Source organism: Haemorhous mexicanus, chromosome 14, assembly GCF_027477595.1.
Source record: "Haemorhous mexicanus isolate bHaeMex1 chromosome 14, bHaeMex1.pri, whole genome shotgun sequence".
Classification (NCBI taxonomy): domain Eukaryota; kingdom Metazoa; phylum Chordata; class Aves; order Passeriformes; family Fringillidae; genus Haemorhous; species Haemorhous mexicanus.
Window position 1 is genome coordinate 4692574 of NC_082354.1, and position 26823 is coordinate 4719396.

Sequence of the window (26823 nt, forward strand, 5' to 3'; positions counted from 1 at the left end):
ATAAGATTGTTTTATTGGATGTTATGGAGTTTAAAAACAACTTTAATTGGTTTGTTCTGGGAAGCTGGTGGTGAAACAACTGGTCAAATACTGAGGAAACAGCAGCTATTTTATTTGTTGAGCTAGAGGATAAAATGTTTGCAGCAGTTCATGTAGTAATATAGAGGTATTGTTTATGTCTGATGAGGCAAAGTCATTGATTGTGTGGTGGTGAATTTCAGCCCTGATCCACCTGGAAGAAGCAATCAAATCACATCTATCTGAGCCCCCTGTGGAGGGGGGATTAATGCTGCTGCTTGAGACCTGTTAGCTTCTTAATGCTGTTCCATTTATTTAAAGGTTACTGTTTGATTAAATAAAAATACTGGAGTGTTTGTGAGGGTGGAAGAAGCATGGGTCTTTGAGGAGTGCTGCAAGGTTGTGAGGCTAAACTGTGCAGGGTCCCTTAAGCAAAGATTATTAAAAGTCAGAGGGAAATACCCTGTTGCAGTAAGTGGCAATACTCTCACCTGGTGGGGCAGGAATTTCCTGTAATATTTCTTTGTCTGGTAACTTGTAACTGAACTTTAAAAATGTGCCTCTGAAGGATGTGCAGCTAATGATTATTAAAAAGAAAAAAAGAGTTCTTGTGGAGTACTGACAATTATAGGCACAGAGTATAGCCTGGAGAGGGATTTTAATCTGCAATTTGCATTGTGAGGAAAGGACACCCCGTTCTCTTTACCTTCTGGAAGGATATAATTCAAACCAAAGTGCTGAGAACAACAGGCATAGAAGAAGCATATGATTTTTTATTTTTTTTTTCCCCTCTCCCAACCTGCTGGAAAATCCTATTGATGACAAAGTTCAGGCTGAGTCAGTGGATGGAACAACTCGTGACTGGAGCGAAATAAATTGTGTCTGAAAAGCCAGGATGCTGTTTTGACATCGCAAAAGCCATTTCAGACAGCTCTGGTTTGGAAAGATCTGTTGTGATGCGAGAAACTTCACTGAGGAAAGGGTCTGAGGACCCCAAACCCCCCAAAGCACAGCCAAAGGCTCTGCATAGGCCTTGCTGCATCCTTCAGAGCTCTTCTTAAGGAAGTTTTGTGTCCATACAGGCCAGATCAGGGGTTTTTTTCCTGTCCTGTATTCATTCTTACTCATCTGAGTGCTTATCTCATCATGTGGATGTCACTTTAGCCAGCTGTGGCCCCTATCCTGCAAAAAATGCAAAGTCTGTGTGGTTTCCCCCCCTCAAGTTGTGTTTTTTGTGAAGGGTCTGTGCACATGTGGAAATTGAATTCCAGGCTCTGTGCATGAAAGATGAGAGCTCTTTCCTTCAGAGAGACGCACCTGGTCTTGCCTGGGTTTGAAAACACCTTTTCCTAGAAAAGGGCCTTGTCTGCTTTCATGAGGAAGGGTTAAAAAACAAAAGCATGAAATCTCCTTTCTTCTTCCCTAATCAATCTGGCCATGGTTATGAGAGAAGCTTTCTGATAGCTCCTGTTTGTCATGTCCTGTCAATACCATTAAGTCCACTTTGGCAAAGGAAGCAATGTATAATTAATCTGCAAATCAGTAAAGAGGATGTGATTTTTATACAAAGGAGAAGGTCTTTAACTGCAGAAGGCTTTGTGTGGGCATGGCCATGCTTGGATGGGACCTCCCCGGAGCATCCTTGTCCCAGCAGCCCCCCTGGGTGTCATTCTAGGGACATACTTCCAGTGGGGCCCATTTGCTGCCCTCCAACAAAAGGTCAACAAATAAATGGGAACCAGGTGGGGCAGAGCTGAGTGCCTTTGAACACCTGTCCAGTGAGTTGGTTGAGCCAGAAAAATATCTTTAAGACTTTGCCTCCATCCACTGGTTTTGTTGTTTTGGGTGTTTTAAAGCTTTGGCTCAATTGGAATTATTATTATTTTGATGCAGAACGCATTAAAAAGGGAAAAGGAAAAAAATCCAAGCCCTATCTGGACTGATTTGTTCCCAGAAAGATGTTCAATTTTGTATGTATAATTGAAAGGGGCTAAATATAGCTGTATTAATATTTATGGGCCTTATGTTGGAGTCAATACAAGAGTTGCTGTTCAAGGCAATTAAGCTTTACCTTTTCACATGTAGGATTTCGGTGTTTGGAGATGACATTAGTGATGTGACCTGCATCCAAGAGAGAAAACACTAAAAGCATGCCACCATCTGTGGAGTATGATACCCTGTATTTAGTGCTGTTTGCTGACAGGCAGTTTGTCTCCAGCGAGGCTGATCTCTCCAGGGCAGGGCTGCTGTCTTAATAGCAGGGAAATCAGGGAAATCAGTGCTCTGGGAGGCTTGCAGGAGAGCTGGCCCTGCTGGGTTTTGGGAGGATCTGAGCCACGAGCCTCTGGTGACATCACAAAGTGAGGATTGCCCACCTCTGATGCATCTGTAGCTGCTGGGGATTAAGGGAAAACCACGATGGTGGCACTGGATGGATCTCGCTTGTGCTCACACCACCCACGCCCTAGAGCTGGAGCACAGGAAATGTGACTCTGGGAGGGCTCTCCGTGCCCTGTGCCAGGGCTCAGGCTCTCTGTGCCTGTCTGCAGGGCCAGTCACAACCTTCATGTCACCAAAGCACCGAGAAAGCAAATCCTGTCCGAGGCTCTGAGCCGCTGTAGGGAGCGCGTGCACGGGGAATTAGGTCGGGGCTGTAAGGATGAAAACAAGTCAGTTTGCATGAATAACAAAGGCAAAGTGATGGTGTGCTGGATTTCTGAAGCACTGCCTTTCAAGAGAAGGGTATCTATCACTGGGATAACACAAGAATCCTGGCAGTGGCTGAATTGCCCTGCATTGCTGCTTTTTGGGAGCTGCAGCTCCTCACTGCTCCACTTAACAAAGAGCTGTTGGATGCTGTGAAATCTCTCACTGATAGGGACTGTATGAGTCCTGCCTGTCTCCTAAATTTGATTAATGTGTCAGGCTTTTTCTTTTTTCCATCTGGCTCTGACAACTGCCTTTGGGAAGGAGGGCTGCAGCAAGGAGCCTTGCTTGGGGTTGACCTGCCCTCCCCAGGGCTGCAGGTGGAGATTGTCTCAGTGATGCTGATCGTGGTGCTCATCCCTTCTCCAAGGACTCTCAAGTCCTGAGTGGGTGTGTTTCTGTTCTTTCCCTAGTGCCTGGTGTGTTTTGGTAGCTGGAAGCCTTTTAACCTCCTTCAGTAACCATCAGGGGGGTGCATTTTCCAAGGATTTTCATTAGCTTTAGCTGCTGGAGCACAATGGCTGCTTAAACAGGGAGGGAAAAGTGGAAATCAAAGGGCACACCTGCTGAGGAAAAAATGGGGGCCATGCTCTCAGTGGTGGAAAATGAGTTTTCAACTCCAAGTGGCCCTTTGGAATTCCACCTCAGCTCTGGGGATTTGCTCTGGGTGATGCTGACCCCAGCACTGGTATTTCCAATTACTGATGACATAATCCTTGCCCAAAGGTGCTGGCTCCAGAGCAGAGTTTTCCTTGGTGTGCCTATGAGTGAGCCAGTCCCACCTCATCTCTGTTCCTGAACAAGGGCAAGCCAAGCCATATATTAAGGAACAAGGAAATTGCACCAGTTAAATTTAAAAAACTCATTTAGCTAAAGCAGTGTAAGCGCCCATGAATATTTATCTGATGTTATGGAAGCGTGTGGACTCCCACCTACTTTATTAAATTGATTTTCAATAAAAATGCAAGTGGAAGACGTTTGATTAATGGCTGGTGGGACGGGACAATTAATGTGAAGTCTGGAGTCAGCAAGAAGTGTCCCCTGAGCCTGTGTGTCCCTGCTCCAGGCTGGGCTAAGAAAAGGTTTCTAAACTCTTCCAAGGGACCACAGCGATGTTTATCCATGTGGTTTCTAAAATGGGGTGAACAGGAGCTGCTGTTTGGCTGGTGCATGGTTTTGCTAAGGTCCTGACCTTGAAGCTGGCTTGTGATGTTTGCTCCCAGTGTTCTGATTTTCCCTGCTTTTCCCACCCCTCAGAGCAGGCTGCACCTGAGAATTAAACCCAGCAGCGAGCTCCAGTGCTCACGCCGGCTTTGAGCGAGGCTCCTTGGGTCTTTGCATTTAAACATGTCTGGGATTAGCTCCATCAGCCTCCAGATCTGCTCAGCTCCTACCAATTTCCTGGCTCGGATTTGTCTCCTGCAGGAAGGCAATTTGAGGCTGTAAGGTTACAGCTCTATTAAGGCTCTCCAGCACGGTGTCCCGCCGGGATCCTCGCGGCGCTGCTGCCGCCTCTTTCCGAGGAGCGGCTGGAAGATGCTGATCATGGGCCAAGTGAGGGTTCCTGGGATGGGATCCTGCTCACTGAGGGCACCTGAGCAGCCCTGCAGGGCCTGGGGGCTCCCCTGTCCCAGAGGGCAGCAGAGCTGGGAACTCCTTGCAGCCTGGAATGGAAACTCTCTGCTGGGGTCTGGTGAAAAACCTCTGGGAGCTGCTGTGGGAGGGATGTTACAGCTCCTGTTCTCTGCAGGGTTTGCAGAGCCAGGGGTGCAGGGTTTTGGGGTGATGGTTAGGGGCAGGCAGCATGCCTTGGTGGGACATGGAAGGCTAGGGTTGGGCAGGGAGGTGGCTCCATCCTAGCAAGAGGCATCACAACACTGTGAGCCACTGAAACTGCTGCCCAAGTGGCACCAGATAAACCTTTGGCACAAATCCTTTCCCCAGCCAGGATGGCAGCCCCATGCAGCTCTGGGGAGCAGGATGAGCACTTCAATGCCCTCAGCCCTTCCCAAGGGGCACATGGCACCCAAAGGGCTCCAGCCAGATGGCACAGGGAGAGCATCCAGGGGCAGGGAGCACCAGGTGCTCCTGCTGCTGCACCTCCAGCACAAGGAGGCTCGTGCAGTCTCTGTTCTGCAGCACTTTGGGGTTTTCTCTACGTGCAAATGTGGCAGCAGAGAATAGGCACAGACACTTCTGACACAGTTGGGCACTCCCCTGCTGTGCTTGCTTTGCTGGGGAGCTGGGCATGGACAAGAGTGATAGGAACAGAAAGGAATTAAAGGAAAAAAACAGGGGGGAGCAGATGCTGGGCATGGACAAGAGTGATGGGTACAGAAAGGAATTACAAAAAATAAAAGGGAGTAGGTGCTGGCAAATAACTGCATGGCAGAAAAAGAGAGGGAGAGTTGTGGTTGAAAACAGAAGCTGAGGAAAGGCAGATTGGCAGGCAGCATATTTCTGGAGACAGCTTTCTCCTCTGTAGGCTGAGTCACCTAAGAAACGTGTCAATAAAACACACTCTCGGGCACTGTCTCTAATAAATATATATTTAAGAGAGACATTTCTTCAAAACTTCTGCGAGGAGATGTCGAATTCTGAAGGGATGGCATGAAAAATGACATCTCCAGTGGAAGCAGAGAGTTGCCATGGGAACTGGAACGCTTTGAACATACATCACTAAAACAAGAAAACATTTTCCCCAGCAAAGGAAATTAAAAATTACATACATCTGGAGGCATCTGCCCTCTGCCTGTCTCTGATGGGAGTATCAGAGTACCATGCAGCATATCATAATTCATGTAGTGGGCAGGACTGACAATTCCCTATCAGTTGTTGAATTTCTGTGAGTAACTGTGATAAAAAAGCCTTCCTGTCCTTGGGACAGGCAATGCTGGTGTCTGAACAGTGCTGGGCAGGGGGAGATTTAGAGCCAAAATGGAATTTCCTCTGAAATTGTTTTGCTCACCTGGGGATAAAACAGCAGCCTGAATGCACAACTAAGCCCATCTTGCCGTGTGGGCATGAATCCACTGCTCCAGAGCTTGCTGGCCCCACTGGGCAGCCAGGGACTTTTCCTGGGAAGCAGGGGAAGGCAGGTGAGAGGGGATGTCCTGGGGGAGCACAGAGAGTGTTTGGGGGTTTATCCTGTGCTTTGGAGAGTCCATTTTCCCTGCAAGTCTGGGGCAGCAAATCCAGGAGGAGTTATTTGCACCTGGCAAAGTAAAGTGTGATTTTTTCTTTCCTTTTTCTTTCTTTCCCAGTGCCTTTCTCAGTGTGTGGCAGAGGTGGTACAGGGTGAGCCCAGGGGAAATGCTAAATTGACCAGTGCAGGGCAGTGTGAATTAAACAAGTTTATTTGCACACTCTATTGGCATTGCTGAAATAAATAATCACTGGCCATGCAGCTCAGTGACCTGTGCATGACAGGGGACAGGCAGCTCTGTGCAGAGCTGGGCTCTGCCACACAGACCACGCTGGGGTGCATGGAGAAGGGAAAATGTTTGTCTGCAGTGCCCTGGGAGTGGAGGTGAAGGATGCCAGAAGCATCACCAGAGGCACACTGTCTGAGGAGCTGATTGAGTTCTCTGCTGAAGGAAATGCCAGCCAGGAGCTAATGGATAAGGAGCCAGAGTGCAAATTACAGCTTTGCTCCCTGCTATGGTACTCCTGTATCTTGTCTCAGTACCTGGTGTTGGCCTCAGGGGACAGGCTTGAAAATTAAATGGGCCCTTCCTCTGAGCTGTACAGCAAGCCCCAGGAGTCACTTTCTTCTTCTATTTTTTTATTTCCATTTTTTTTGCCCACTACAGCCCATCACGTGTTCTGGCAGTGCTCAGCCTGCAGAGGCTGGAATGAGATACAGCCTGAGGCACAGGCAGGCAGCACCAAGGCTGGCAGGCAGATGGGGAAACTGAGGCACAGCAGAGCTGCCTTCAGTGCATGCTCAGAGCCACAGTGCAGAGCAGCAGTGGTGGGTCTGGAGCCCAGAGCTCAGCCTGCAAACCTCATGCACTGAGACATCTCTTTTCTTCCTTGTCCCTCTGCAACAGCACACTTTTAATGCAGATTTAGTTTGAGTGAGACTGGTTTGGGAGCCCTCATGGCAAGAGTAGCTGGAGCATGTCCAGGGAAGGGAATGGAGCTGGGGAAGGGTCTGGAGCACCAGGAGGGGCTGTGGGGCTCAGCCTGGAGAAAAGGAGACTCAGGGTTGATTTTATGGCTCTCTATATCTCCCTGACAGGAGGGGTCAGACGGGGGGGGGGATCAGTCCCTTCTCCCAGGCAACCAGTGCCAGGGTGAGAGGAAATGGCCTCGAGTCAAGGGAGGTTCAGGTTGGATATTAGGGAAAAGTTCTTTACTTAAAGGGTTGTAAACAGGCTGCCCAGTGAAGTGGTGGAATCACCATTCCTGGAAATATTCAAAACACACGTGGATGTGGCAATTGAGGGCATGGCTTAGTGGTGGACATGGCTTTGGTGCTGGGTTGAGGGCTGGACTTGATCTTAGAGATCTTTTCCAAGCTTAATGATTCTCTGTTTTTTCTTGCATTCCCCTGTTTGCTTCCTTGCTTTCCAATCTTTGCAGCTGTTTTCTCTGTTGTCTATCAATGATTATCAGGTTGGCAGCAGCAGTTTTGTATTGCACCTTTGTGTTTATCTTTTTCCTGGGGATCTGCCTGATGAATTGCAGAGCTCAGTAATTGCTTTACAAACTCCAAGGATGTTACTGGCACTGATCTGAAGATTTTGTAACTCCTCTCAAAGCAACTGTGGCCTGTTGGGGCGTGGTGATTTCTGTTAAAGAAAGACTTGCTGAAAATGAGTTACCTAAAGACTCAGTGTTTTTAGGAAAGGCAGTAAGCAAAAACCTGCCAGGGCCACTCTGCCTGAGGAAGAAACTTCAGAGGCACACGGGGTTCATGTAGGTTATGGATAAGCCTGTTCTAATAAGTGGTTTTCCCAGCTGAGTTGTTCATGTGTGGAAGGATACAGCAATGCTTTGTTTTGGTGCCTCATCTCTCCTGTGTTTGCAACCTCAGGCACAGCACTGAGGTGCTGAACCTGCTGCAATCTTTCCCTGAGGGTTCTGTTCACCAAGATCCTGTGGCATGGCTGGCAAGAACCCTGTCACTGATCCCTGAAGGGGAGAATTAATTGAACAAGGTCACCAAGGCAGGCCCAAAGCAGAGCACAGGTGCTTTGCAGGTACCGTGGAGGGGGTTTGCCCAGTGCTGAGGTAGCAGCCTGGCATTTTTGCCCTCGTGTTACTGCTCCTGCAGCAGAATTCTCCTGGCTTTGGTTTCCTCAGGGCACAGCTGGATGTACCAGCTGGCACCACGGCCTTGCCTGGCTGCTCTTCCCCTGTCCACAGGGACCAGCAGGGATTCCCTTTCCCAAGTGCCTCTGGCTTAGCCATCAAGGCCAGCCTTTAATACTGAGTATGTTAAATTATGCATGCTAATTTATATTCACACATTTTCCCATTGTATTTATAATATATAACAAACATGTTTATGTGGCATCTCCCTTCCATTACCACAGAGTCTGGGAGCACTGCAGAACCTCTAAAAGCATGCTCATACATACATATTCCTCCTCTGTCTTCCTGGCATCTGAGGGTGTCCTGAGTCCTTAAAATAGTAACAACAGTAGCTTTGTTCATTCTGTCTTAGTTCTGTCTGTGGCAAAAATAGCACAGCTAATTTGTAGGCTCTGTTTGTAGTCTGTATGTGTGAGAATGAGGGGTGTGTATAAAGCCTCCATGGCTGCACACCCTCCAGCAGTTGCTGTTTCTGACTCTTTCTTCTGTCCCTGCTGGAGTGGTTGTTTATCAAGAACTTGCACCACATCCTGAGTCTAAGCCCTGGATCTGTATCTTAATGTGGTGATAAAAATATGTGCACGTGGATAAAAGGGGGGCAAGCTAAATTAAATCACATTCTGTGGAGCCTTGTGGTAGGTGTTTAGCCAGGGCTTCTAATGGTGCAAGGCTTATCACACCCATCTTGCTGCCTTTTGTCTTCCATAAGCTTTAGAGCTGTGGCTGATCTGAGCAAAGCCTGACAGAAAAGGTGGATAACTCTGAGATTTGGAGTCCCTCCAAGATTTGTGGAATTATGAAGCTGAGTGGAAAAAGACCCAAAGCTGAGAGAGGCAACTAGGTGGGATCAACTGGTGTTAGGCATCAGAAAATCAGGGAGGAAAAGCTGATCTGAGGGAAGCAGGGTTTGTTGGCTCCTCTGCTGGTAAGGCTGCTCTGCTGGATAGAGCTGTAACCTGCACCCCACACTCTTGACAAGTGTGAGAAAATGCCTTTCACCGGCATGGGAGGGTGTGAAATCCCTGTAGCACCTTTTACAGTACCACCTGGCCGTGCCAGGTATGCCTGGAGTCCCCTCAGTCCCCCTGTGTGTTGAGACAAAGGGGCAGTGCAGCGAGGTCAGAGCAGAAAGCTGGGGCACCTGTGCTGTTACCCCACGGAAGGGCTGGGGAGGCAGCGCAGTGACTCACCCAGCAGGGACAGCAGATGCCCCCTGTGCCTCTCAGCACTGTGCTGAGGAGCCAAGTGTGTCTGAGAGCTCTGCTTTAGGCAGTAGCTGTGCCTTGATCCCAGCTCTGTTGGTGATGGAGTTGTGTAGGTGTGGAGAGAGCTCAGCCCTGGGTCAGAGCCACAGGCACATGTAAAGACCATTTGCAGACTCCTGAGGGATTTCTCTTCTAAAACCCAAGCTGATCTTCTCTATACAACCCAGGAGTTTGTGCCCAGCAATTAGACATCCATCTCTGCCTGAGAGTGTGCCATAAATCCCAGACAAGCCACACTCAAGTGGTAACTGGGTCACTTCATGGTCCTGCAGCTCCTTCCTGCAGAGGACATTGGTTGCAGCCATGTGAGAACTCTGCATCTGCAGCATGTGGTGTGAGACAGGGAATCAATCTATTCCCTGCCTCAGCTCCCCGTGGCCCTGCTAAGAATGGGAGCCAGGGCAGGCTGTCTTTCCGAGGCTTTGACAGGCATCATCTCACTTCATCTGGGCTGAAGAATTGAGCACATGTAATTGCAGACCATGCTGATCTCTCTCATCACGTGTGAGTGGCTTTGTTGTTGGCTGTCTCTTGAGACAGCCCCTGGAATTCTTTTGAATTCCTCGTTCTCCCTGAAATATCCAGGTTGAGGGGAGAGAGGAGAGAAGCACAGCTGGAAGTGACACCACATGGGTCGCTGTGTTTACAGATTGGATGATTTCTCTCTAGTCTGCCTGGAGGACACGCAATTGTAGACACTGATGTGCCATCACACCAGAGAGAAGGTAGTAATTAATCACCATGGCTCACAGAGCAGCAACTTGGGAACTGGCTGTACAGCAAATGCTGGCACTGCCAGGGGATTGGAGCAGCAGCAGTGGGTGAAAAAAAAGCCTGGGCACCCCAGGATTGGGGAAACAGGCTTGATGTTTTCCTGGCAAGCAGCAGATAGCCTTGTTCCCATCTAAATGTGATGTCCTTTTGATCATAACCCTGCAGAAGTCACTGGAAGCATAACTGAGGGTGTCAGAGCTGTTACACAGACCCAGTTACTCTGGGATCAAGCAAATAGCTGGGCAAAACTGTGTGAGACAAATCGTCTGTGACATGGCAGAGCTAGATAAGGATCCAACCCAAAGGTCTTGTTGGCAATCCCCTGCAGGCTCTTACTCACCCCTGCTTTTGCTGAGATAAGACATTTGTTTCAGACATTTATATTGTTTCTTCCCTTACTATGTGGTTTATTCTGCAGAGTACAGACTTCCCAGTGCTCTGTCCTTGGCTGATCCCACTTTGCAGTAGATGAGCGTCCTGTCATCTTTAACCACTCTGTCCCAGGTCACCAACCTTCATCCATGGACCCTGCTCATCCTCATCTCTGTGCTCCCTAGAGAGGAGATGCCATCAGAGGTGGTGAGGTGTGGGTGGGCAGAACTACCTGTGGGATTACCTGTGGGGCCAGCAGGGTCTCACCTGTGTTGTGATGCTTCTGCCCAAGTGAGCTTTCCTGGAGATGTGGGTGTTTCAGGTAGCTCAGGGAATTAAATGGTGCTGTTAGCCCTGTCTGGCCTCTGAAGGGCTGGGCCACCTGCCAGCCCCCTGGTGACACTCCTGGCCCTGCTGGCTGCCACTTGGCACTGACAGGACCGAGACATTCTGTGCATGTACACACTGCTGTCCACTTTTGGGAAAGGTGCCCGGGCTGAGCTGCCAGACAGGGGTGAATGTCTGTGATAGGAGACTTGGCTTTCACTTCTGAGCAAGTAATTTCATATTCAAGGTTGCTGGGGTGCTGCAACAGCCAAGCAGTGTCTGAAAAAATGTGTTTTTACTTTGGGACTGGGAGTTTGAAGAGGTTGCTCATGACCTCTGTCTGTGTTGCCTGAGATCCCTCAAGTCATGCCCAGCTGAGGAGAGAGAAGGGCTTGTCCTGAGACCTGCCTGCACCTCTGCTCTCCAGCTCTGCTCTCCCTTTCCCAGAGGCTGCAGGGAATTCCAGGAGATTCTCGTGGCTTTTTGCCCCCTCTGTTCCCCAGCCTTTCCCTCTTGACCCCAGCAGAGCCTCTGCTCCCAGGATACCTGGTGTGGCAGCACTCCAGGCACAGTAGGGATTTTGTGGTCATGACATTAGCAATAGCTCACACTGCTGTGTGGCCTTTTGTGTGGCAGGAGCTCTGTCAATATCCTTGGAGTCAGCTTTATCCCCTGGCTGGGCTGGACAAGCCTGGGAGGCATCAACAGCACTGCAGTGATGTCCACTGCAATATTTCCTTCTCTGCTGCTATTTCTGAGCTCCCTCAGAAAAAAAAAAAAAAAAATTGCAAGAAAAGCAGCTCTGATGTGTATGGGGAAGTCTTGCTGCCCCCACAGCAGGAGAGCAGCAGTGAAGACCATGTCAGGGCTTCATGGTGTGTGCTGGGTGAGGTAGATGTCTCCATTTCTGCAGCTTAGGCAGTGGAGAGAGGTCACCCTCTCCTCTTGGGCACCTACCCCTCTGCTTGTGCCTCCCTGTCCTCTCCCAGCACTGGCCTGGCATCCCCAAGTGCCAGGTGACACAGAAGGTGCCACGTGCCTCGCCACCCAGAAATGTTCCTCCCTTCTTTAGGGCCTCTCATCCTGCAAGGAGACACCATTCAGCTCCCACGTCCCAAAACAAGGCAGCACCAAAGGTTATAAACCACCTGAAAAGCCCCGGGTGGGGGCTGGGAAAGAGAGCCCTGGTATGATGGGGGTCAGAGGGAGAGGAGGGACCAGGGTGGAGTTTCTGGCTGGGGCTGTAGTGACACCTCTGAAGGTAAGGGCTGTGGCTCAGCTCAGCTCCAGTGGGCTCAGGGAGCTTGTAGCAAAGGTCATGGAAACCTCTTCTGTTGCAGAGGCTAAAAGTGGAAGGAAAATTAAATTCCGCCAGTGGGAGGCTGAGAAGGCGAAGAATGAAACACACAAAGAGCTTCTGTGTGCAGCTGCAAAAACCACCTTCTGCTGCTTTTTAATTACTATGGCAAGGAGTTGGGGGAAGCTGTGAGGTGGAAGTGGGTAGTACCAGCTGACTTCTTGTGTTTCCCTTCGCAGAGATGCTGAATTAGCTGGGAAACACCACCCTGGTGGTTCTGGGTGTCACCCTGGTGTCCCTGTGGGTTGTGTGATGTGGAAGAGAGCAAGGCTGCACCCCCTCTCTTGATGGTGCCACTGCTCTCTGCACAGGCTGGTGGGGATCCTTCCCCAAGGGTTTAGTGTGGTTTTTGGGGGACATGGAATAAGGGGACACTGAATAAGGGGACCTCAGAAATTCTTGAGCAAAGGATAAATGGTGTAGTCTAGGAGGGAGTTAAGAGGCATTATCAGCTTGTTACTGCCCTTCTTAGGATGTGACCACAGCTGGAGATGGGAGATTGGAGCCCAGAGCAAAAACATCTCCCTCCAGGAGCTGGCTTGGAGTGGATTGATGGTTTGTACCCCTGGCTGCAGAAAATCCCGAACCCTTCTATTCTCAGCCACATCGCCCCGCACAGAAACACCAGTGCGGACGGGTTTGTCACCTCCCAGCGCCCTCAGGTCCTCGCACAGCCTGGAGCTGCCTGGAGCTGGAGCTCCCCATCCCCCGGCTGATCACAGCCGGGGCTGTGCAGGCTCCCTGACGTCAGCGCAGCATCCAGGAATCCCCTGCACGGAGCCGCAGCGGCTTCGCCCCTGTTTGTCACAGCACGCATCACTCGGGAGCCCCCAGCGCCCGCCTGCACGGCTGCAGGCACGGCTGCACGGCTGCAGGCACAGCATCCCAGCTGTGGGCACAGCACCCCGGGTGCAGCACAGCATCCCAGTGCAGGCACAGCACCCCGGTGCAGGCACAGCACCCTGGCTGCCTGCACAGCACCCCGGTGCAGGCACAGCACCCTGGCTGCCTGCACAGCACCCCAGTGCAGGCACAGCACCCCAGTGCAGGCACAGCACCCTGGCTGCCTGCACAGCACCCCAGTGCAGGCACAGCACCCCGGTGCAGGCACAGCACCCTGGCTGCCTGCACAGCACCCCAGTGCAGGCACAGCACCCCGGTGCAGGCACAGCGCCCTGGCTGCCTGCACAGCATCCCAGGGCAGGCACAGCACCCTGGCTGCCTGCACAGGACCCCGGTGCAGGCACAGCACCCCAGTGTAGGCACAGCACCCCGGTGCAGGCACAGCACCCCGAGGCAGGCACAGCACCCTGGCTGCCTGCACAGCATCCCAGTGCAGGCACAGCACCCTGGCTGCCTGCACAGCATCCCAGGGCAGGCACAGCGCCCTGGCTGCCTGCACAGCATCCCAGGGCAGGCACAGCACCCTGGCTGCCTGCACAGGACCCCGGTGCAGGCACAGCACCCCAGTGTAGGCACAGCACCCCGGTGCAGGCACAGCACCCCGAGGCAGGCACAGCACCCTGGCTGCCTGCACAGCATCCCAGTGCAGGCACAGCACCCTGGCTGCCTGCACAGCATCCCAGTGCAGGCACAGCACCCTGGCTGCCTGCACAGCATCCCAGGGCAGGCACAGCACCCTGGCTGCCTGCACAGGACCCCGGTGCAGGCACAGCACCCTGGCTGCCTGCACAGGACCCCGGTGCAGGCACAGCACCCTGGCTGCCTGCACAGCACCCCAGTGCAGGCACAGCCTCCAGGACCCCCCGCCTGCCCAACCGTGCTCAGCGCAGCTCCAAACCTCCGCAGCTGACACACAGCCGGCCGAGCCGGGCTGTCAGGGGTGATTCCTGAATAAACAGCGCTGGATGAGTGCAGGGGAGGTTTAACACGAGCCCGCTCAGCCCCCCGTGCCCCCCTCCCAGGCTCACTCGCAGTTCTGCAGCCGGGGAGGGCAGAGGCAGCGAGGCGGTGTAATTCGTGTTCCAGCCCTGCCGCTGCTCCCCATGCTTCCAAGAAGCAAGTAAAAATAGCACTCCGTCATTTTGTAAATAATAGCTAGCTATCTCCTCCCGGGCCCGCGGAGTCAGGAGCACTTAAAGGGGGAATTGCACGGGAAAGGGGGTGTCTGCCTTGGAACAGGGGCAGGGAGATGGGGAGGGCTGGGATGGGGGCACAGGGGAAATGGGAAGCCTGAAACACCTCAGCATCAGCTGCTGCTGGTTTGCACCTTGTGCACACCCAGGGAGGTGACAGACCTGCTGGTGTGAAGCTCTGGGGGCTGGAGCTGTCCCTCCCCTCGGGGCTGGGAGGGGGTTGTGGGGTACAAAAGCTGCCAGATCTGGGGGAGCAGATTCCTGGAGGAGAGGGGTAGCTCTCAAAAAGCAGGCAGGTGTAGTAAGTGCCATGGTAACACTGTGGGAAGGGTGGTTTGGTTTGCCATTTGCATTGCAGATCTGCCCAGCTGTGGGGGATTTCTACAGTTGGGAGCAAGGCAGGAGCAGGCTCTGTACCCTGGGGGGAAGGGGCAGCCCTGGCTGACCTGAGAGCCTTGTTCTGCTCTCACACTTGCTCCACATTCTTCCCAGGAACATGGTTGTGCTGAAGCTTGGCAATAAGCTGATCCTATAAATGGGCAAAGCCCCCAGACAAGGGAATCATCCTCAAACAAATTACTTGGGAACATGGCATGCCACTTGGATCTGTAAATTCAGTTCAAATGCTGAACCTGAAATCTCTTGCTTTTCCAGTTTCATGTTGGCTCCAGGGTCCTTTTTTTTGCATTCCTGGTGCAGCAGCTCGGCAGGGTGGCTGGAAGGGGCTTGGGCAGCCCACCAAGGGCTCTGTTGGGCAGTGTTGTGCCAATCCTTAGGGCAGCCAGACCTGGGCTCTGCTCCTTGCTCTGCTCCAGCTTCCTACCTGAACCCAGCCCTTGCATTTTTGTTTCCCTGGTTGTAAACAGGACTGGCAGCATCCACCTGCCACCCCAGCAGCCTTGAAAGCTCGACTCATGCCTGTGAAAAAATTGAATTACAAGGAAGGATGCTGCTAGGAAATGAAAGATACCATTTTGTGTTCTGCAGCAGTTCTAGGGAAAGTGCCTACCCCCCTATAATGTCCTTAATTGTTAAATCTTTGGTGAGAACTGTGCAAGACAGCCAAGCTACAGCGTGAGCACATCTATGGCTTGAGCAGAAAATAAGAATTTCCTTGCCATGTCTCTAAGCAGTGGCAGGAGATGCTTTTCTCTCAGCTTTCTCTTGCTGATAAAGAGATGCAGTTTCATCTCATTCAGGCTCTGGGTGGGTCGGTGTGAGGGTAAGGAGGGAGGAGGCTGCTGGGGCAGCTGCTGGTTTCTCTGCTGGTGGAGGTCTCACAGTCACAGAGCTGGGAGCAGTGCAGGTGCTCTTGGGATGTGGGATCACAAGGGAAGTGAATCTCTGAGGCTGGAGCTTGCTCTGTTCTGCTGGTGTTTTACTTATCTCTGGATTTCCCAGCTCTGCTGAAATCCCTGCCTGCGTAGCAATGATTTAATTTCAGAAATCCCTCCGGATCCCAGCCAAATCCTGCCCTTAGGAGCACTTATTAACAGGGAGGGTTCAGTCTGCCTTTTGCCATGAGAGGTGCAGGAAGCTCATTTTTCTCAGAGCTGAGGGACATCACTGAGCCAGTGGTGAAGCCCCAGCTTGTCCCTTCTCTGGGTGCTGCATGGCCTTGCCAGGGGGTAAATCTGTAGGCTGGAAATGGGGGATTCTCTTCAGACATGGGTCGTAATTAGTTATTAATATTAATAGGTTATTAATAGATTATTGAAGTTTCCTAATGCCATTGTCTTTGATTGGATTTACCAGTAGATTGAAGGGTCAGGAAGAGGTTTCTGGAGCTCTGTGTCAGGCAGGTTACAGCATGATGAGGACATAAAAGCTCATTTAAGGATTGCAGGATCCTATCAAAAGATGTCCAAAGTGAATTCTGCCTTTTTGTCTTCTCCTAGCTTCCTGAATCCTCTCCCCTGTGCTTGGACCCCACAGAGCATGCTGGAAAGCACAGACCCTTCTGTGACTCCCTACTGAAATTGCTGGCAACCCCGACGAGGGGAGAGAATGATGCATCTGACCCCATCTTATCAGAGGGCTAATTAATTACTTCATTATACTATATTATTCCATACATCTAAAACTGGATCTGCCAAGCACTCAACCCTGCACACACTGCCCAGAATCTCATAACTGTCACCTGACAGTCCTGACACACACACACACACACACACACCTGGCCCTGACAGGCCAAGGAAACAAAAACCCCATCACTCTGGGTAAACAATCTCCATATTGCATTCTACTTTGGCACAAATACAGGCACAGCAAATGAGATAATAATTGTTTTTCCTTTCTCTGAGGTTCAGAGAATGTGAAACCCAGAAATATTCTTGGGAAGAATTGTGCCTGACTTTTCTCTGTGGAGAGAAATGTAGGGCTGCAACCCCCTGTCCCTCTGAGCAGGGCACAGTTCATCCTGCACCCCTAGGGACTGCCTTCCCTTGCCATGGGTGGCCACAGCTCCTGATCTGCTACCCTTGGATGTAGAATGAATGCCAGGGAGGGGAGGGGAGGGAGAGTTTTGTGTTTTCTCCAAGACAAAATGAGCTTTCTTTTGCCGCACGGGGTAGCAGAAGGAGCCTCACACCACTCGTTGTTCTCTGCTGTGTGCCTCATCTGGGACCTGTTTGGAGGGAGGCTGAGAGTACCCTGAGTGTTTCAGCCTCACAGAAGGGGCTCGTTCTGTTTGGTTTCTGGGTGTTTCAGAAAGTGTACCACATACATATTTCTCTTTAACCTTCTTTTTAGCACATCAAGATGAGATCAAGGGTTACTTCTATAGCACAATGATATCAGCCACAGGCTGCATCAAAAGCTTCTCAGCCATAATAACTAAAGACATGTATACGTATATTTCAGCCATTAAGGAGAAAACCCTGCCAGAATGCATTATCTTATTTTGGGATGTAAAACTTTGAAGCACAAACCTAAAGCTTCATAGTACTGCAAAATGACTCTCAGGGGACAGAAGGATTTCCATAACTAAATTAAACAATGGGCCGTCCAGGCTACTTGCGAGGCTGCTGGGATGGCCAAAATTGGGTCCTGTGCATAAAACATGAACTCTGCTTTGCTGCTTTAAATTGGTTCTTTCATTAGGAGAGCTGCTCTGAGCCAGCTAGTGCCACACAACAGCATGATCTATCCCTAAAGTGGGGAGGATTTATGGGAACTGAGTGCTGAACTCAAAGCAGCTCATCCATCATGTTTTGAGCACAACCCAGTGGGCAGAGCATCGGACTGTAAATATGGGAAATCACTGTGCCTTGATTTCCCTGCAAAGTAGGGTGGCAGCAGAGGTGTCAATTAGGAAACAAGCCAAAATCCAAGGAAAGAGAGCTCTGTGTGCACATGCTGCTGGCTGTGTTCAGCACTCCAGGTTATCTAAAGGCATGTGGCTGAGATTGCCCCTGGATTTAGCAGCTGGGCAGGCAGTGGAGCCCTGTGGCTTTGCAGGGGCAGTGAAGCTGCTGCTCAGCATCCATGAGGGAATCTCAGCCCGGGATGCAGGGGCAGCACGTGACAAGTGAGCAGCAGCAGCAGCTTTGTGAGAGTGAGGCACTTAGGAGAGCAGCGAGCACGACGGCAGAAAAATCAGAATATTGATTCTTTTTACATACAGATAAGCCTGGAGCTGTAACAAAACCAGGGTTCCCTAAAACTGCTGGAACATCACTAGGCTGTTTATCTGGCTGGGAGACACAAAGGGATTTCAGATTAAAAAGGAGTTTCAAAGCATCAGGGCTTACCTCTGGATTGAAAACATGTGGATCTGTAGCAGAGTGTGGATGATGCAGCCACACAGATTCTGTAAATATGCATTGTCTGGCCGTGTGGGACAGATTTGTCCTCAGTGTAAGCGTGGGAAGCAGCAGAGCTGCACTGGAGATGAATGTGCCCAATTACCAGTGATAAAATCAGCCCTTGTTTGGGGCACAGAGCACGGTGCTGAGGGTTCAGCAGAGCAGGAATAAACACTATATAACAAACCTCAAAGCCTTGCCTGCACAAGGAAATTCAGCTCTCTAATTGCTCTTTTTTCCCTTTTTTTTTTTTCTTTTTGTCCCAGACAGTGTAACTGAAGTCAAGACAGACATCTACGTGACGAGTTTCGGCCCTGTCTCGGACACAGACATGGTAGGTGTCTCACAGGTGGCTTCTCCTCAGCTGCTGTGGATGTGTCCCACCCTCCTCCCAGGACAATATGGGTAAAAGTGGGGTTTTCCTAAGTGACAAGAGCTGGTGGTATCTCAGTTCCAGGGGTAGACAGGAGTTGTTTCCCAGGTGTGCTTGGGCTTTTGGAAACCAGTTGATAACTGGGGGAATGCAGGTGCTCCTTGGGAAGAGGGGAGGATGTCAGAAGCTGGTCTGGGTTGGTGGCAGTGTCAGAGACAATGATCCACCATCAAACCATCCTTAGTGCCTGAACTGGAGGGAGGCAAAAGAGAAAACAGAAAAGGCATGGACTGACTGCGCTATTTTGACATGTTGAGGGAAAATAATTAATGAAAAGGCCTGAGGTCTGAATTTAGGCTTGTATTCCCACAACAGTTTGTCTTCTAATTAAAACAGGACTGTGGAGCATAATTAATAGTGAGGTTTCTCAACAGCAGCTCCTATTCCACACGCACCGAGAGAAGGGCTGGCTGTGGGTGGCTGCTCAGGAGTTCCAGGATGCCACGTGAGGACAGCTGTGCATTGAGGACTGAGCCCCTCCTGCATGCCCAGCCCCTGAGGTGCCCTGGTGCTGGCATAGCCCAGGCCAGTGGTGGGCAGTCCGTGCCATGGAGGGAGCCTGTTTTGGGGCAGGGAGCAGGTTGTCACTGGCTAGGCCAGGCTGGAGCAGTGTCCTGTGGCTCTCACAGCCCCTCCAGAGCTGCAAGGGTTGAATTTTCTCGGCTGGCATGGCCTGAACATCTCTCCAGCTGTCCCACAGCAATCCTGTGCTGGCAAGCAGAGGAGCTGAGGGAGAATAAAATCTCTGTGTTTCATGGAGTGGCTCACTCCATCACTCTAACCCATGTTGCTTTGGGAAGACCACTCCCTCCAGGGTAAGAAGTTAAGTTGATGTCAGTGTAATCAAGATTATGAACCTCATCTGAGTTCTCCCTCTCTCTCTCTCTCCTGCTTTCCTACCACAGCAGAGACCCATTATATATTCAGCATTTGTAGCCCTTGGGGAGTATCTGATAATTACTTCCAAGGTGGAGCATATTTGATTAAGGGAGTGTGTATAATGAACTGTGAAGAAAAAAAATATGAGGTATTGAAAAGAGGAAGGTATTCTCTGCAATGTGATTTGACAAAATGAATATAAAATTAAGAAGACAGTTAAGGAATAATAAATTATTTCCCCTCCGCGTGCTTTCATTCCGTGTATTTTACAAATGCATAGCGAATGTGTTTTAGCTCTGCTGCTAAAAGTGAGGGAGAGAAACCCCATCTCCTCGGGAAAGGGGGAGAGCCTGCTCTGGGGCTTCCTTTCATCTCAGGAGCAGGGAAATCCCTCCCTCCTGCTGGCATCTGCCCGGTGCTGCTCCCCTCCCACAGCTCCGGCACTCGGGAGCTGGAATTGCGGAACTGCAGAATTGGAATTGCGCTGATGGAGGAGAGGCAGGTACAGCTGCTCTGGGGAGAGGGAGAGCAGCTGCTCACAGAGCGTGGAGGAGGAGGAGGAGGAGTGAAATAGGGGTCTCGTCAAGCCAGCTCTCATAAGCTCTTGGAGATCTATTTCATACCCAAGATAGCTCAGCTACCTTAGAAGGCATAAAATCAGCAGGATGGCTTCTGTGGTGGCGTTGGAAACAAAAAGTTTTAATAAAAGGCAAAATAACAAAGCTCTTTACAGAGAAAAACCAAGCCAGGTGCAAGAGGTTCTTGCTCCTTGTAAAACACCTCACAGAAGCAATTAGTTTCTTTTTTTCTCTCTTTTTTTTTTTTTTTTCTAGTAAATTGCTCAGGTAGGACTTTCTGGTTTCTGTCCAATTGGCTATCCTTAAGTTTGAGGTGAAGTCCCCCAGGTCCTATGAGGTGTCTTTTTACCTAATTGAGGAAGTTTCTTTCCTCAGTTTTCTGGGCTTTTTTCCTTTTTAAAGAGACAAAGGATCGTTTTGTCACTCCATCAACAGGGAGCACATTCCTACAGAGGAGGACATGGAGACCTTTCCACTGAGGTGCTCCAAGGGACTCCCAACCTCTCTTTTGGTTTGGACAGCAGAGCCTGTTCACACCTGAGGTGTCACCCTGTTCTTCTAAGTTCTTCTAAGCATTCTGATGTTTTCATTCTTGTAATGGAGTTTCTCACACACTTTGATGTAAATAATTATTGTTTTTACATTCCTCTCTGGAGGAGGAGAAATTTGATGGACTGTTGGTTTGTCCAGTGTCATTGGAGAAGTGGCACTTTCATCCTCCAATCCACTGTCACTTTTGAAAGTCTATAAATGTTAGACTCAGAAAATAAACTTCCCTTCTTCTTCCCTTGCAGTTCCAGTGCCCACATTGTTTTATTTCATATCCTGTTGCAACACTGAGGTGCACCCCAGTCCTCGGGACTGAGCTCTTGCAGCTTTGCCTCAGTCCCAGGGAAATTATTTGAAGGAAAACAAAAATTGAAGGGGATTTTTTTGTTTCGTGGATGGACTCTGAGGAGAGAATCAGTCTGGATGTTTTCAGTCAGTTCTGTAGGCAGAGAAAAGCATAACACAGAACTAAGTGTGCTCCTTGGAAGGGTGAGATGGGAATAATGCTTTTATGGAAAGAAGCATAGGAAAGAGGGGAACATTCTGAACATGATTTCTCTTTGCTTCAGGAATGATTCCTAAGCATTAAAGAAGATAAGCAGGGCCTTGGAAGTCATTAAAAATGTTTTGCTTCTTTGTCTGGCACTTTTTAAATAGAAACAGGGAATGAGAGAGCCCTTTTCCTGATAAGGACTTTTCCCAAACCTCCTGGGACTGCACACAGGCTCATTTCTTTGGGTTTATCCCAAGAAATAATGAATTAGAGATCACTTCCATGAAGGGGTAAATACCTTGTACAGGGCAGAGCCCTTGAGAATGCAGAATTTCTCTTTCCTTCCCCAGCCAAGATCCAGAAGGTTCATATTTGAGCAGGGGTGTCTCCATGGCCAGGGAGCAGGGATGGATTTATTTACAGAGATGCCTCCATTCAGCTGCCATCTGCTGCAAAACCTGTAGGAATTTCTCTGTCCTATAAGAAAGTGATGCACAGCAGTTTTTAAGTGCTGCTGAGAAGTGCTGCAGGAAAGAAATCACTCACAATGATAAGTTTGGTTGGTCCTGCAGCCTCCAGGAATGTGTAAATAAAGATTACGAGTCTGCAGCAGCAGGGGGAGGAAGAACAGTTGGGACAGAGAGGTTTTCCAAAGACCCCTCTGTCTCTAAAAGTGGTTTCTGAATCTGTATTCACTGAGTGAGGAGCTGGCTTGGCTGCAGGGTTTCAGATAGGTGATTTCTAAGTGCCCCAGCTGGAATTTGGACTAGGAAATGGGTCTCCACATTGGCAGAAAGAAAAAAAAAAAGAAGAAAATGGAAATAAAACAAGAAAACGAAGACAAAAGAAAGTCACAGGATCTTGTAATGCCAGTAAAGTCTTCGATTCAATGATTTTCTAAAGGTGACCTGGGGAACAAAATAACATTAAGGCAATGTCATGCAAGTTTATTTCTTTTCTTTTTTTTATGAGCAGAGATATAATTACCAGCATCCTGGCCAGATTCCATCTCCAGGATCTTTATTTTTGCCTTCTAAAATACCTGTGTAGCTGCACAAAATGGCCTTTCTCCCCTGAAACTTCTGCATAGAGGTGGTGGTACAGCAGGGCTACCCCAGCTCTGGCCACTGTAGGGGCTGTGCTGCAGCCTCTCTGCAGTGCTCAGAAACACTGACATGCACTTTTTGACATCCTAGGTAAGTCATTACCCAAAATGTGCTGAATCCCATCTACCCTGCACTGCTGTTAACCCCTTCTGCTCGTTGCACCACACTTTGTGTCACCCAAGGTGTGCCAAAACCCAGTTTGCTGCCACCTCTTGAGCCGAGTAAAACATAACTTATTTTTCTCTCCTCTCTCCCCAAAGGAATACACCATTGATGTCTTTTTCCGGCAGTCCTGGAGAGATGAAAGGCTGAAGTTTGATGGTCCCATGAAAATCCTTCCCCTGAACAACCTGCTGGCCAGTAAGATCTGGACTCCTGACACTTTCTTCCACAACGGGAAGAAATCTGTTGCCCACAACATGACCACCCCCAACAAGCTGCTGCGCCTGGTGGACAACGGCACCCTCCTGTACACCATGAGGTCAGTCTGCCTCTGCTTCCAGGGAATCCCAGGTCCCTCTGCACGTGCAGGGACCTCTGGGTGCCTCACAGCAGGGTTTATGCACTGACTCTTGTTAGTAGATTTGAGTCCTACCTGTGGGGGTACCAGCTGGGGGTTTCCCTGGGTCTGGACTGAAGGCACTTGAGAGGGTAGTTCATGTTGGGACTCAGGTGTTCATTATTTCTTATCAGTAAAACAGTCTCACTGCTGTGAGTTCTGCAGCAAGGCACAGAATGGCCAACAATCTCTTGTTCCAAGGTATTTTAAGACTAAACTATCCAATTAAGAGCTGACACCTGGATTATTTTCCCTTTTAACCCAATAACTGATCCCACAGAGCCCACAATGGGACTTTTCTGCCCAATTACAAAATGCCACCTAAACCCATAAAGAAGAAGGAAGAAGAAGCATGAAGAAGAAACCCAGGATGACACCCTGTGCCCTCCGTCTTGCTCCCATCCACAACACACTAAAAATCCCAAACCCTCAATTTCTCACCCAGTGACACACCCACACTGCTCTCTGTAATCTATTTCACACTTTTGTGGATTCCAGTCTATCTTGAAGTCTGGGAAACTTTCTCCATGAATGAGGGTCAGAGTCAGTGCTGCCCTGGGGGTCAGGGCACCCCAGAGCAGACATAGAAATATTCCCAGTGCTCTGGGTTTCCACACCTGCCCTGCTGCTTTCCATGCTCTCCTTGTTTCCTACCTATGGATGGGCACTGATTCTCAGCTTGGATATTTTTACAGGTAGATTTTCCCTCATCATTCACATTGATTTTTTTGCTTTTATGTGCTGAGGTAGAGGTGTTGGGTTCTATAGTTTATGAGGTTGTTGTGCCACCTGGCTTAATTTTCTTCCTGACCTGTGATAGGGTATGAATCAGGTATCCAATGTTGGTATGGGAACATTAGGCTGGGAGAATTTGCTATTCTCCAGCAGCTTGAGAAGAGATCTAAATTTGTTCAGCATGTTAGAGCAGAACCATTTCACACATCTAATGAGACCAAGCTTGCTTGTGACAACAATGGGGTTGTTTTTTCCCACTTCGTGGAATAAAAAAAATCCAAATCTATGTGATCGATGCACATCATTAGGGAAAAAACCCAACAAACAGCTAATTAAAAACTGTGATTTGGAAAAGCCAGGGTTGCAGGAGCCATAGGTTGTAAATGAAATAAGAAGCTGCTGATAAATGCACAAGAAAGGTATTGAGTTGTTTTTGGCAAGGTGGAAATCTTTGTTTTAAAAAATTATTTTCTCTGTCTCCATCTCCAAGCCAATCCTAAGTAATAACAGGCTTCATTGGGGATTCTGTGTGCTGAGATGCTGCACTTTCACCTCTGTTTATGAGGACCAGGCAGAATTTCATCTCTTCATAGTTAAACTGGCTGTGAATCTACACGGTGTCAGCAAGTTTTACAGCCCACATTGATAAACAATTCCTTGCTTTTGTGCAGCAGTTCTCAAATATGAGCTAATCCTGCCAGTGCCCTGGGGGTTTAGGTCTCCACACATCAGTGATCTCACATTAAGGCAGATGGGGTAAATGAAGGGAAAAGCCCAACTTGACTTAAGGGCTCTGTTTTGCTCCCAGCTCTCTGACCTGCAAGTAGACAACTCACACTCCCCACACTTTGGATCATTGTCTGACTGTAAAGCATTACAGGAGCTGCTGGCATAAGACAGCCAAAAAAAAAAAAAAAAAGACTCAATTTCAGAGCTTTTAAATCATTTCACTACTTCTTTATTCAGCAAACAGCCATTAGCTTCAGCAAGTTTTGTGTGACTAAAACAGTATTGGATTTATTTTTTCATTCAGGGCTGGGCAGGTGCCAGGATGGCAGCAGCATCATGAGACTCTTGGGAATGAGCTTCTGGAAGAAAAGAGAGCCTTGGGATTTTTTAAAATAAACTCAAACCATCCTTCAGTTTAGCTGTCTGCTGAAGAATTGGGGAATGTAGGATCTCCTCTTACAGGTGCTCCTGTCCCCCTTAAATACCTCCCTAAGGCTTTGTCAGAGGTGAGGAGCCCACTCAGAGGCTGAGGGTTGGATATGAGACCTTTTGTCATGTCTTTTATTGCACAGAGCAAGGAGCTCTTGTGCACAGAGATCTTTTCTTCCCCCAGTGGGTGAAGCCCAAGGGAGGCTTGGGCAGCACGTCCTGGAGCTGCTCATGTGGTTAGAGCTGCCCAGGATGACCACAGCATTGCAGATAAACACAACCAGGATGGGATGTCTGTCCTGGAGCATCTGATGATTCCCTTTCTCCCTCTTGGTGCTGTTCAGGACCACCAGGGTCACTTTTGAGGGGGGTGTCAGAAAGGAAGACACAAGGGCACAGACTGCAGGGCCAGGACCAAGCCTCAGGCTCAGCCACCAAAATCTGTCAGGCTTTGCCACTCCAAGGCACTCCCACCTCAATTCCCCTGTCAAACAGTGATGGTGGCATCACCCTCCCTTTTTAACTGCTTTGAAACCTCTCCCAGGGAAGGGCTGGAGGGAGTCTCTTGTTTTCTGTCCCAGTGATGCCTTTGCTGTCCTCCCCCATGGCCAGGGATGTGCATGGGTGTCCTTAAAGGAAGGAGCAGGACCTTGAAGCCAATCTCACACAGCTGGCATCCAGCAAAGTGCAAAAAACACCAAAGATGTGCCCTGCTCACTGGGGAGAGAGTTTGAACTTCCACCAGATTTCCAGTGCCTGGCAGCACTGCCCAGGTGATCCCTTGCATGGATCAACCTGGCCCTGCAGTTTGGCTCCTGAGAATGTCCTGCTCCTTTCCCCTGTACCAGGCAATATCCTTGAGGGATCAGCTCTGCTGATGTGCAATTAGAGGCACGTCTCCTGCTATTTATCCTGCTGGGAAAGCCAACTTCTCTTAGTCAAAGCTTACAGTTATAGATGAACTTGCTCTGGTGGAACAGCAAGTCTGACACATGCATCCAGCAAAATTACACCTGTGTGACAATATTTATAGCTCCTGGAGAGAGCCTCTTTATCACTGACCAGAGCTCCCAGGAGCTGCACAGCAGCTGTAGCCAAGCATCCAGAGATTTCCTTCAGTCGTGGCACATTCTCCTCGTGGATCAGTGCAATGTCACAGGGCACAGCCCTGACCACTGACAGGCCTTGGCACCTGGGCCACAAAACAACCTTTGTGACCACTGCACTGAGCTGCATTTCTCTGCTCCCCAGGATTACTGATCCCTCTGTACCTTCCCTGTTCCTCCGGCTGCCTCAGAGAGCACGGGGAGTGCAGTTTTATTATGTAGCCCTGCCTCTGCAGTCTCTTCTTGCAGAGCTCCTGCATGGTCCACATAGTTCACAAAAGCCCAGCTCTGGTCTCTAAACTCTGGTGTCATACCTGAGTGCCACAACCTGGGAATTGTGCATGGATTTATGTAAGGAGGAGGCAAAAGCAGCCTAAGCAGCCATCTCTGGGTGTACTCTCTGGCTCAGACTGTGTGGGGCACACAGATAATGCTCTGGTTCTCCCCAGCCTTGAAGCACAGAAAAACAGTGAAAGTTTAATGCTGTGCTGATGGGATTCATCTTTGTGAATCAAGGCTTTAAAAAGCTCTTCTGCTCTTAACAGGGCCTGTCAGAATGGCGTGTTGAGGCTTTGTGGTTATTGTCAGAGTGGTTCCCAGACAATATGTGCTCAAGTTATGCACTTGGAGGATGTTTTCTTTACCTGTCAGGCTGACACATTCCCTGCATGCCCAAAGGCTCTGCCTCAAGAGCCTGTGCTGCTGAAGACAATGTGCAGTCCTTGGAGGGAGGCTCTGTGATCCCTCAGGTGAGGCAGAGCAGGAGGGAAAGCTGAGCCCAGGACATGTGCAGACCTACAGGGGCTGTGGAACCCCAGAGCAGGTTCTCTACCTGGTGTGCCGTGCCCTGGGCTTTGGGCTTCCCAGGCTGCCTTTTGAAATCACAGAGCTTTGCAGTGTCTCTGCCTCTGCAAAGGCTTTTTGGGGTATCTTTACTGGCTGGGGGTTTTTTAGCCCCAGGCAGGCTGTGATGGCTCCAGGCTTTGCTGCACCCTCCCCACGATGGAGGTGCAGCCTCTCTGTAGGAACAGCAGCTGGGACAGCCCAGCCCCAGCTCTCCTGGACTGTAGGGGCTGGCAGCTGTTTGTCTGTTCCCACACCAGGGCTGATCCCAGGAAACATCACAGATGGATCCAAGCAAAGCAGAGCTTGGCTGGCTGATAAAAACACAAGCAGGCAACAAG

The 26823-nt window shown here is 49.8% G+C and overlaps 1 protein-coding gene across 1 annotated transcript in view; it reads left to right on the forward strand.

Moving 5' to 3' along the window:
* LOC132333830 (gamma-aminobutyric acid receptor subunit alpha-3-like) overlaps positions 1 to 26823 on the forward strand; it is a 68431-nt gene that overhangs the window by 13742 nt on the left and 27866 nt on the right. Inside the window, exons 3-4 of the mRNA XM_059859310.1 lie at positions 18310 to 18377; positions 22342 to 22562. Of these exons, the coding sequence (XP_059715293.1) occupies positions 18310 to 18377; positions 22342 to 22562 (289 nt within the window). The remainder of the gene's footprint in view (positions 1 to 18309; positions 18378 to 22341; positions 22563 to 26823) is intronic.